The following is a 12,046-nucleotide window of genomic DNA, read 5'->3' as shown; positions in this document are numbered from 1 at the left end:
CTCATCTCCGCCTCCTCCCCCAGTGGTTCAGCCTGTTGCACAGCAGTGTGGTTGGTGCAACCCCGCAAAGGGCTACTCTTAGTAAACAGCTGGCCACAGCCCTTTGCAGCCAGCTGTTCACAATACGTTTAAAATATGCTCTTTGCTTATTTGCACATTTTTGTTCTTGAATGTAGCTTTGCTGAGGAAGAGTAAGTTAAGGGCTGAGGTTTATTATGAAATAGCTTGGAGTAGAATATCAATCTGACTGGCTGAGAATGCAGTGCAGATTCCAAGGTGGAACTGGTTAAAATAGCCCCTTCCTAAGTGCAGCAAGTACATACCAGGCTGTGTGGTTTGTATCATATGCTGCAGGCATTTGACTTGTCATCTTGTCCATTATGATGAAGCTATTTTTGGGGTGTGTGGCATCCTTAACCACACCCTGTTGTGTATTGTCTTTGGCACTCAAGTTATATAAATATGGCTCCAGGAATATGGAAGAACAAATAATAAATGTTATAATGACACCCGTTTATATAATACTTTTCATCCAGAAGGCCCCAGAATGCATTACAAACTAATTTATAGGATGAGATACTAAAATCCAAGACTTATTAGCTATTATGATATTGAGACTGCTACAGGCAAAAAATTCTCAGTAGACAGGAGCTGTTCCTGCTTTGTCTGACAAGATTCCTGGAGACTTAAACAACACCAATTATGTCTTGACCATATAATCTTCTGGATGCTTATAGCCCAGTGACTTGGAATTGGAGCTGCTTGCAGGGTTTTTTGTAGCTAATAACTAGGCTGGTCAGGCCCTGGCCAGTACGAATGTATACAGCTTTGGGAATAACAGTTGACTTCAAAGGTAGAGGTTCTTAGTTCTTGTAGGTTCCTGCAAAAATGGGTATTGTAGGGTTGCCTAGAGATGCTTTGTGTTAATAATTTTGCATTGACAATGAGGCTTAAAATTAGCACTTGAGCATTTGCTGCTGGATCCTAATAATTCAGATCCCATTTAGGTCTGAAATACTTGGTTAGCCCTGGTTCTTGGAGATGTGATGTGTTAAATTGGGGGGCTCCACATCATGCCCCTTCAGTCTGTTAATTCTATACTGGGGTTTTACACAGGAATCAGAGAAGATCATTGCAGAGCTGAATGAGACATGGGAGGAGAAGCTGCGGAAGACTGAGGCCATTAGGATGGAGAGGTCAGGAGCAAGAAATGCTGTGGATGTCCTTGGGGATGGAAGGGGGAGGAGGGGGAAAGGAGAGAGTATAGTCAAAAGCTGATCTTGCCCTAGAAAACCAGAGCATTGAAGTAGCTAGCACACTTCTTGGTGGCATGTCATCTGCTCTTTGCATTCTACTATGGCAGGTGAGTGGGTAATGCAGACAGAAGCATTATTTCAATATCATACCACAAGGACACTGCTTAGAATTGTCATAGAAGATACTCCTGTTGGGTAAGGGTGGGAATGAAGCAGCATCTAGAGTTGCAGCATCAGCCTTCTGGGGTTTCAATCCAGGACAGCACAGAAAAGTCATTAGCATCTTAACTGTCTTTGAATTTTTAGGGTGATTTCATCTAGTGGAGGGAGTAGACTAATTGTAGAATGAACCAGAAACATGAACTCAAGCCTTGGTAACTTGTCTAGCGCTTATACTCATTTACCATGAATAAGTGTTGCCATTTAGAACAGATCTTAGCTCTTCCAGAGGGATAGGCAGATTTGTGGAATAAATACTGTAAAAGGTGCTCACTCTTGTGATGCATGATTGCCTGCCCTAAACTGGAGTGTCAGACCTGCATAAGTGCTGCAGCCCTCTGTGTTGTGGAGCTGAAGGATAGGAGTTAATCCTGTTGCATGTGGCCAGTCAGGATGCAGGCTGGTTGGTAGCGCAGTACATTATCAATGACTAGGGCCCCACCCAATTCACGGTCCATTTTGGTCAATTTCATGGTAATAAGATATTTTAAAAATAACAAATTTCATGATTTCAGATATTTAAATCTGAAATTTCATGGTTGTAACTGTAGAGGTCCTGACACAAAAGGGTGGTGGTGTGGTGGGTTATAAGGTTATTGTAGGGGTGTCACGGTATTGCTATCCTAACTTCTGCACTGCTGCTGGTGGAGGTGCTACCTTCAGAGCCGGGCAGCTGGAGAGCAGCGACTGCTGGCTGGGAGCCCAGCTCTGAAGACAGTGCTGCCACCAGCAGCAGTGCAGAAGCAAGGATAGCATGGTATTGCCACCCTTATTTCTGTGCTGTTGCCTTCAGGGCTGGGCCCTCAGCCTGCAGCTGCTGGTCTCCAGCCATCCACCTCTGAAGGCAGCATTGCAGAAGTAAGGGTGGCATGGTATAGTATTGCCATCCTTACTTCTGCACTGCTGCTGGCAGGGCGCTGCCTTCAGAGCTGGGCACCTGGCCAGCAGCTGCCACTCTCAGACCACCGAACTCTGAAGGCAGTGCAGAAGTAAGGTTTGCAATACCATGACTCCGCTCCAATAACTTTGCAACTCCCGCGTGACCCCCCCCCTTTCAGGTCAGGACCCGCAGTTTGAGAAACACTGGTCTCCCCCATGAAATCCCTATATTATAGGGTAAAAGTACACAAAAGACCAGATTTCACAGGGGAGACCAGATTTCAGTCCATGATGTGTTTTGCATGGCTGTGAATTTGGTAGGGCTCTAACAATGACTGATAAGTTGAAACTTTGATTTGGATCAGATTTGCACTGGTGGGGCTACAAAGCATCTCCATCACTTCTTGCTTTCTTCTCTTTGTAGGGAGGCCTTGCTGGCTGAGATGGGAGTTGCCATTCGTGAAGATGGAGGAACACTGGGAGTCTTCTCCCCTAAAAAGGTCAGCCAAGTGGGACCACCATTCACATAGAGCAGGGGTGGGCAAACTTTTTGGCCTGAGGGCCACATCGGGTTATGGAAATTGTATGGTAGGCCATGAATGCTCATGAAATTGGGGTGGGGTGTGGAAGGGGGTGGGGCTGGGGATGAAGGGTTTGGGGTGCAGGAGAGTGCTCTTGGCTGGGACCAATGGGTTCAGAGGGGGATTGGGATGGGGCAGGCTGTTGGGGCATGTGGGGGGGGGGGCGGTGAGGGCTCTGGCTGGGGGGGTGGGCAGGGGCAGTGCACAGAGCCACCTGGCCACACCTCTGCGTACTACATAGCAGCTGGAGGGGGATCATGCTGGCTGCTTCCTGACCCCACTCCCCGGCTGGAGTGCCGGAGCTGGGCAAACCCCTGCTCCCTGGTGGGAGCTGAGGGCCAGATTAAATGGTCTGACAGGCCGGATGTGGCCCACGAGCCATAGTTTGCCAACCCCTGACATAGAGGCTGGTTTCTTCGTAAGCTACAGAGACACTCTCGTGGTCTTTGGATCCCAAGTAATGGATACCTTTCACAGAGATTTTGTTGCTGGTAAAAGCTACCTTTCATGATTTTCTAGTACTTTAAATTTCTGCAACACTTCAGTCTTGAAGGACCTCAGTACTCTGTATGCAGGCAAAGTAAATAATGATGTCCATAGTGCCTTCTGCTGATTATTAGGGTAGGCAGAATGTATTATACATGTTGGCCTCAATTTAGAAAAGAAACTGGAGCAGTATGAGAAGTACTGTAAGACTCTTAATGTCCAAAAATGGCTGAGAGATCTAATGTTCCTTTAGAAAGCGAACACTTCTGAGAGCAGTATCTCTTGCTCTATGCTTGGCCACTGATTCAGTATTGACTCAGATGTGCTACCAACTAGCTTGCCAATACCACTTCATGCAACAACTGTTGCTTAGTAGTGCTGCTATTAAATCACATCCCAAGATGTTCTGGCTCCATTTTCTTTATAAACCTCTATTAATTTGTCACTGAGCATTCATAGGCATGGAGGGGTGCAGTGTTCCTTTAGTCCATATCAATAGTTCCACTTAAATGTTAGTGAAAGGTGAAAGAGGCACAACTATGGAAATATGATAAATCTAATGCCATGTGAACTTCTGCACGGGAAGAGGGAGCTGTGGGAGGAGTTATCCATGCAGTGAACACAGTAATTATTAGTTACAAGATCTGAAATGTGACCTTTCTCCCCCCTCAAAACAAACCTTAGCTTAGTTTTTAGATTGAGACCTGGGCATCATTACCTAAATGCGTAATAATAAAATAAAGCTGAGAACCGCAAGTCTTGTGTTAACTGGGACCCTTCTGAAGACTTTGCACAGAAGCCCAGGAGGGCAGATTTATTGATCTGCCTTTAGCTGAAATGATATCTGTTGTTTTTCCTGATGTGTTTAAATGAACATGTTTCACTTACAAATGGTTTCGGTTTGTCCTTTGTAACTTACTACCAAAGCATCTAAGGTTCATAACATTTCTTCTTCTAATGAGACATTTCTTTGAGGTTTCTTTCTCCTCTTCTCTCACATTGTGGATCATATCACCATGTAGATTTTCCCTGAGAGGCCATCAACTCTGTTTAATGACTCTTTTGATGCATTTTCAGCTGACCAGGTTTGTGTATGAAAGCTGTTAGGGATGTGTAGTTGCTTCAATAGAAGTTAGCAAGTTCTGCCTGTGGAAACGTACTAGAGAAAATATGTCGATTAAACCGCTGATCTGTTACTAGTCCCCTCTGCTTCTGTTCCTTACTACCCACCTAGATTAGTTTTTATAGTTCTTCCTGTGGTAATTGACAGCTGTAGCTGTGAAAGTATTAGCGCTCTAGATAGAAAATTAGAATTTTTTTATAAACTCTTTTACTTCCGAGTCACTAGTATGAATCTTATAGTTCATATTGGTGCCCGTCTCTGCGGCATTGGAGTACTTCCATAGTGTCTGTATCAGCTTTACAAATCAAACGACATAATTGTCTGTCCAGTTCCTGAATGAAAAGGTATCCACATCACAAACATAACCTCCACAATTTGTTCTCTTGGTGGCAGGGTACTGTTTGAAATGAGCCGTGGAAACTGAACTATACTGTCCACCCTGGAGGGGTGGGAGAAGGGAGGTCCTTCTACATCCTTGAGGAACACTGGGCATGGGACGTTTACCTGGATGTCTATGGGCATATCTATTGTGCCGAAAAACAATGGACCTCAGGGTGGTTGAATTGCCCATTTTACCAGTATCAAACATTGGTCAAATTGCCAAATTTTCTTGATTACAAAGCTTTCTGATTTTGGGTTACCCAGTGACAGTGACTTTCATTAAAATCTAATACAGGCAGTCCTCGACTTTACGATGTTTAACTTACGACAAATGGCACTTTTGATATTTCTGAATTGACACCCTGATTCGACGTATGACAATCGGTTTTGACTTTATGACGCTTGGTCCCGCAAAGGAGTGGATTGCGGTTCTGAGTTATGACGTTTCGATTTACGACGCAATTTTCAGGAACCAATTGTGTCATGAGTCTGAGGACTGCCTGTGCACCAAAATACATGTGTCTAAACCACAAGGCACTTTTTTCTAAATGTTCATACTGTGTAAATCCCTTAATGCTATTTGTAGTAGCTGAGCCCCCGTGTAGGATTTGGCTTCTTTCAGTAGATTACAGCAGCAGTTTCTAACTGTTCTACAACTCTAAATGCCTTCCTGTTGCTCACTGAGCAGCGGTAATGCAGTGTGGCATATCTTCTCTTGTAGTCTTTGGTTATCTTTATCTTTTTTGGGATGAGGAAGGGTCCTGTTTTATCTATCTGGGCCCCCTCTAACTCTCGTCACGGGCCACAGAGGCTCCCTTCAGAGCCTGATTATTCATTACGGGTTGCTGGTAAGAGGAGTCACTTCACTCTGAACATGCTTCCTGAACACCCGCTAGGACTGCTGGAGGGGAATCCAGTCCTCTATGCTCTGGATCCTTGGAGTTTCATGCTTCGGGAGCCTGAACTGAGTCCAGCTGCTGCCCCAGTTTTGGGGTCTCTAGCCACAATCTCAGGGCTCAGGCTTTCTATCTGGCACCCCTGCCAAGTGTTGGAATCCACTGTCCAGCCACCTAACTCCCAGTGCTGACCCTTCAAATTCTCTGGTGTTTAAACTCACCCCTCCCCCAGAACTCCACCATAAGATATGACGCTTCTGGTTGCATTTAAAAACTCTGTGGCATGCAGTAGTTGTGAAGCAGTCAATACACATGCAGGCTTTGTGCTCAGTCTAACACTTTTGTGCTCTTATCTTTAATCATGTAAAGCAAAGGAGAGTACAGATCATACAAAACAATAAACATCTGAAACCCTGACATCCCTCACTTCCTACCTCACCCTTCCCTTATGAGCCCTTGGAGAACCATCTGAGTCCAGGAAGGCAGGCAGGCAGTGTTGGCACTCATTCAAATTGGGCCTGGCGGCTCCCCCGTTAGGCCGGCTGGACCAACTCAGAGCAGTGTTATGTGCCAGGGGCAAGGTTGCAATGCTTAGAACAGGGAGCTGAGGCCAGCCAGCCTTGTGGGACTGGAGCTGCTTCAGGTGGGATAGAGGCTTTGTGGGGCAAAGCAGGGAAAGTCCTGCAAACCCCAGGACTATTTATAACAGTGGTTCTCAAACTTTTGTATTGGTGACCCCTTTCACACAGCAAACCTCTGAGTGCAACCCCTTATAAATTAAAAACACTTCTTTATATTTAATACTGTTCTAAATATTGGAGGCAAAGCATGGTTTGGGGGTGGAGGGTGATGGTTCGTGACACCCCCCCCCATAATTGAGAACCCTGATTTAGAAGATATGCCACATGGAGGTAAACAAGCCATACAGAGGGCAAAAGGCTGCACGTTCAAAATGGAGTTTGCAGCCTGACACACACACACGGTTCATAATCTCACACTCAATTCATATTGTCCCAAATTATCTCACTTGCTCCTCTCTGATCTGTTGCTGGTTGGTATGTTTTTTTGTGTTGATGTTCAGCCTATCTGCTCTCCTATTGACTTTTCTTAACTTTATTCTTTAACCTGCATGGTGCCTTGCCTTGGCTAGATTTTCACACCAAGGCCACGGGACTTGTTTGATTCCAATGGGACGTTTTCACCAAAGAAGGTTTGTTTTAATCAGTTTAGATTTTTGTGAAGTTCTAAACTGAGATCTCTATCTGCCTGTAGCAGGAAGTGTCAGTGGGTTAGAATTTTTCACATCAAATATCTAGAAAACAGAAGCAAAAAGAGTATCTCCTTTATGAAAAATTTATACAAATAATTCTAACCTTGGGTACTATAAAACACAAAAATAATATATCCTGCCAACTTTGTATTTTTCTTTGCATGACTATGCAGATTACACCCTAATATGTACTCTGATCATTTATTTTGTCATAAGAAATCCTGGATTCCTGAGTGTAGAAACATTTTTTTCACTGTATGAATATTTATTTACTAGTAAGTGCTGCCATTTCCCCCTTTATTTCCATTTATCATTTTCATAAATAACCCCCATTCAAAGTGAATTAGTAAATTGATATGTGGGTACTTACATGACTTCAAGAAGGTCACTTTCTGCACTGAACTGACCTCCCATATTTGTTCAGCTAACTCCCCAAAATTTTGAAGCCCAGAAACAATTTATTGTTGGATGACATAGCTGCCTGGGCATTTTGACTTTCTTAGACATCAAAGGATTTTTTTCTCTGAAACAGTTTGACTGAATCTGTAGTCTGTAATCCCATTTGGTGCTAACAGTAAGCCAAACACCATTCCTTTCAGACACTGTGCTCAGTCCACACTTCACTATGGACAATGTGAGGTCCTTGTTTGTGCTGGAGAATGCTTTTCTCAATGGCGGTTAGTGGGAGCAATTTTAATTTGACAAGGCCTGTCCCATGGGGTGACAGGTGGGAGCAAACATTGCTGGGGCCATGTAAATACTATACTTTAATTTCTAGGTGCAAGTTATTGCTTTGTCTCTCAAACAGCATGCACCAACTGAGCTGTCTTGTCTCATATGTCAATATCCTTTGAGCTTCCATGAATTCTATGCTATTACACATCTAACAAGTAAACTTCTTTCAGAGTTACAATAAACTGATGGATATTCCTAAGGGAATGACCCAAACAGATCATCTGTTTACTGATAGTTGTAGGTTACAAGAAACTGGCTTGTTAATATTTTCAGTGTCCTTTGGTCTGATTCTTGTTTCTTCCCCTTTCTTTTGTGTTCTTTAAACTGTGATTTGCTGCTATCTCATTGGCCAGATTTTCACACCAAGGCCATGTGACTTGTTTGCTGATTCCAGTGGGGTGTTTTCACCAAAGAAGGTTGGTTTAATAATTGTAGAGACTAAGTTGAGTAGCACAGTAGGTGAAGAGATTCTTAGCTGCTTGTATGAGGGAGTGTCAGTAGTTTAGATATCCTTTCCAGGTTTACAAGCTCTGGAGATGGAGCATAAGGAGGGTCTGTTCTTTATATTTAAAAAAAAAAAAAAGGTTCCACAAGTCTAGCATTTTCACACCAAAGCATATGGAAGAATGCTGCTGTTGAACTTTCCCTCCCTCTCACCTTTATCAAGACTTACTGAGACAAGGAATCTGTAATTCTTCAGTTTATAATATTTTCATCCTTGCATCGTTTACCTAGAATATCAGCCAACTGGAGCTGTGAATCTGTCTGATATTCATCCCTTGTCTCTGCTTGTGTGGAAAAAGTTTGCATTTAATTTTAGGAAATGCAGATTTTTTTTTTTGATTTTTTTTTTTTTGGAGAAATCTGGAGTTTCACTGATGTATGTGGTGAAGTGGTTTGGTTCCTTTACAGTCTCCCAGAGTAATTGAAGGTACTCAGCTCTCAATTAACATGTTCTGTATTTTGTTGCAGACACCTCATCTTGTGAACCTCAATGAAGATCCACTCATGTCAGAATGTCTGCTTTACTATATCAAAGATGGCATCACTAGGTAAGATTTGCCTCTACTACACTTACTTAAGAGACTTCTTGTTAAAGGGACATCAGTTTAAATAACACTTCTGTTAAACTGTTTTACCTGCTGTTGCAAGTGACACCTAAGATTACCATAAATTACAGATTAGAGAAATATATTTTGTTTAGTTTATACTTTAATAGTACAGTGTGGTGTCACTCAGCTTCCCTAGATGTTTTCCACTAGGTCTTTCACAGCGCAACAAGAAAGAGAAACAGCTTTGAAAATATAGGACGGTGTAGTTTATAGTGAAACCACATAAAATGGTTGGGGGACTTCGGTAAGTGGAGTACTCAAAGCTGGTTAGATTTCTACTGTCGCCTTAAATTAAACTGAAAGTAGTTCTCCATTCTTGTTTTTCCACACTTCCCCCTTTTTAAGCACATCATCCAAACCAAGGTATATTATATTCTTGGCTAGCAGTGTAAACACACACTTAGTGATATCAGTCCTTGTTCACGTGCACAGGATTACATTTAATTGCTGGATTTGGAGTGTAGAAGGAATTTTCTTCCATAGTGTATTGGCAGGAGACCTGGGGGAAGAAGAGAAGAGGGGTTGATCTTTCTCTAGAACACAGAGCAATGTTCAGCTGCTAGGTGGGCATATTCCTCATGGAACAGATAAAGAGTAATACAGAATAAATGTATGCCATTGTATAGATTCTCTGCCCTGCACAGTGCCCCTCTACCCTCAAAAAAGTGTGCATGATCTGGTGAACCATTCAGAAGCCAACGTTAAGCATAATATCCTGCTGGCACAAGGATGCATTTTCTCACTCTTAAAAGGCAAGGGATAGATTTAAGTCTGTAGTATTTCATTCCTACAATAGCCAGAGAAAGGTATCTGCTGTATGGGCTATAGAGTAGGCAATGTTTGAGTCATGACTAAAATGCTTTTTATTGGGCGCAGGGTTGGACAGGCAGATGCCGAGCGGCGACAAGACATTGTGCTGAGTGGGGCTCACATTAAAGAGGAACACTGTCTCTTCCGAAGTGAGAGGAACCACAATGGTGATGGTGAGATGGCACTTACAGTTCCTACATATAAATGCAGGAGTTAAGTGCAACTTTCCCCATGAAAGTGGACTTCAGCACTGGATAGTTTGAGTCTTTAAAAAAACTGATCTCTGTACTAGCAGCTGTTGTCTGAAGTGTGGAGGGGAGAAGTGCTGAGAGGATAGATGGGATTTGAATAGCCCTTGTGCATCAGATCAGTGAAGTTATTTTCTCTGTGGGTATGAGGAGACTTAGTTATTGGAGATGAAGCTATAACTATAATAATGCAGTACTAAGACTTTACATTTCTGTATTGCATCCATTTGGCTCAGATGGTAGCATTCTTGCTTTGGGCCAGCATTCATATCCAGTCTTGATCCTTTGTGTTGTGACCAGGTGGGATGTGTACTACAGCTTAGATGAATCTTACAATGTTAAAGGTGCTCTTCTTTGGATGAGGCTATAAATGGTGTTTCCTTCTGCCCTGCTCTGGGTGTCCGGGTTGCTTCTTGAAAAGTGGAACTGAACCCATAATAGAAATAGTCAGAGGATAACAGTGGGAGTTCAGGAACACCTGAGTTTTAATCCTGGCTTTGACCGAATCCCTAAGTGGCCAGAAACAAATCACTTACCCCTCCGCTTTAGTCCCCTCACCTATAATACAGGGATAATACTTGCTTATCTTGGATATTGAGGATTATTTAGTGTTTATAAGGGGTTATTTAGGTTATTGCTATAGAAGTATTTAATTTTTACTTGCTACAACTCTGGAGTCCTAGCCAACGTTCCCTCTAGCTGCCTGTGTTACTGAGGCAAATATGATCTAATCATGAGATGCTGAGCCCCTGTGACTCCCAGTTATTTCAGTAGGAACAGAGTGCTTAGTATGTGTCAGGATCAGGCCCATAATGCCCGTCACATCTGCCTACAATAATTGCAGTGCTGAAATCAATTACAAAGAAATGAAAGTGCTGATGTGTGAAATGTACTAAGTTCATTATTCAAACCTCAGAACAAGGCCTGTGTGGGCCTGACCAAGCTTCGGGCAGTGCAAATATCCGGTATGATAGCACAGGCATTACACCTGTGAAAAACGAGGAGAAAAAACAAAACAGCCCTAGCAAATAAGTTACATGAATGCCTGTACTACCTGGGTGGTCAGAAATACTGGCTGAATAACTCTGCCACTCCATCATATGCTGCTATCCACTCCTAACCAGGGTGTAATATCAAAGAATAACCTCCCTGGAATCTTTGTGGAGGATGTAGGGAGCAGTGCATTGTCTGCTTATATGCAACGTGTTGGTAGGCTTTCTGCATTTCCTCACTATGGGACATTCACTAAATAAACTGAGTTCTGTAGCATTAATGCTGTTGTGTTTCTTCTAGTTATTGTTACTCTGGAGCCTTGTGAACGGTCGGAAACGTACGTCAATGGCAAGAGGGTCGTACAGCCTGTGCAATTGCGCTCAGGTAGGAGACTTCAGAAGTTTGACTCTTTTTTTGACAGATTATTCCTCACGAACTGTCAATACAGGGATATTTCATGTGGGACTAGTGAAGAAAGTTGGATGCTGTTAAAGATCAGAGATGTATTTTTTTATTTTATTTATTTTGTAGCGGAGGTACCGTATAGGAGTTAACCTGCTTTTCTTCTTTTCTCAAGCCCTTCACATTGCAACAGCTCAAAGACTGACTTAAATGTTCACTGCAACACAGGACACTCTCTGCTTGCTTCTCACTCCCTACTTACTTTGATATTCTTCCAGTATGTACTTAGCCAAGACTCCTGTCCTTGGCGGTTGCAGTGTAAGAGAACAGACAGACTGCCAGCTCCTGATGGAAAATCCCCAGCTTCTCTGGCACAGCTAAGATGTGACCCCATGCAGGAGTACAACAGTGTCTCTCCTTCCTTTTTTAACTTTATGTACTAAGTAACCTGGTTAGATCTCCTCATGTCTCAGGGGCCAGGGAGAGTAGCTTTCATAAATTGTAAGTTTGAGACCAGCAGGGTTCAGTTTCTTTTAAATCATGAGCATATGTTCTTCTAGTCCTGAAATGCAATCTAGTGCAATGGAGTCTGGACTGTAAGTGGGTGCTTGCAAGGAATTAAGTGCATCAGTTTCAGCAGAATGCTGAACCTGGG

The 12,046-nt window shown here is 43.0% G+C and overlaps 1 protein-coding gene across 11 annotated transcripts in view; it reads left to right on the top strand.

Annotated features, from left to right (window-relative positions):
- The window catches only part of KIF1B (kinesin family member 1B), a 135,184-nt gene that overhangs the window by 56,278 nt on the left and 66,860 nt on the right, over positions 1-12,046 (top strand). For all 11 annotated transcript variants that reach the window (XM_039508951.1, XM_039508953.1, XM_039508950.1 and 8 more), the window contains 5 exons: positions 1,117-1,196; positions 2,779-2,854; positions 8,799-8,878; positions 9,815-9,921; positions 11,290-11,373. In XM_039508951.1, coding sequence (XP_039364885.1) covers positions 1,117-1,196; positions 2,779-2,854; positions 8,799-8,878; positions 9,815-9,921; positions 11,290-11,373 — 427 coding nt within the window. The remainder of the gene's footprint in view (positions 1-1,116; positions 1,197-2,778; positions 2,855-8,798; positions 8,879-9,814; positions 9,922-11,289; positions 11,374-12,046) is intronic.

Source organism: Mauremys reevesii, linkage group 21, assembly GCF_016161935.1.
Source record: "Mauremys reevesii isolate NIE-2019 linkage group 21, ASM1616193v1, whole genome shotgun sequence".
Taxonomy (NCBI): domain Eukaryota; kingdom Metazoa; phylum Chordata; order Testudines; family Geoemydidae; genus Mauremys; species Mauremys reevesii.
The sequence above is the reverse complement of the archived record's forward strand: the minus strand, read 5'-3'. Positions and strand labels throughout refer to the sequence as shown.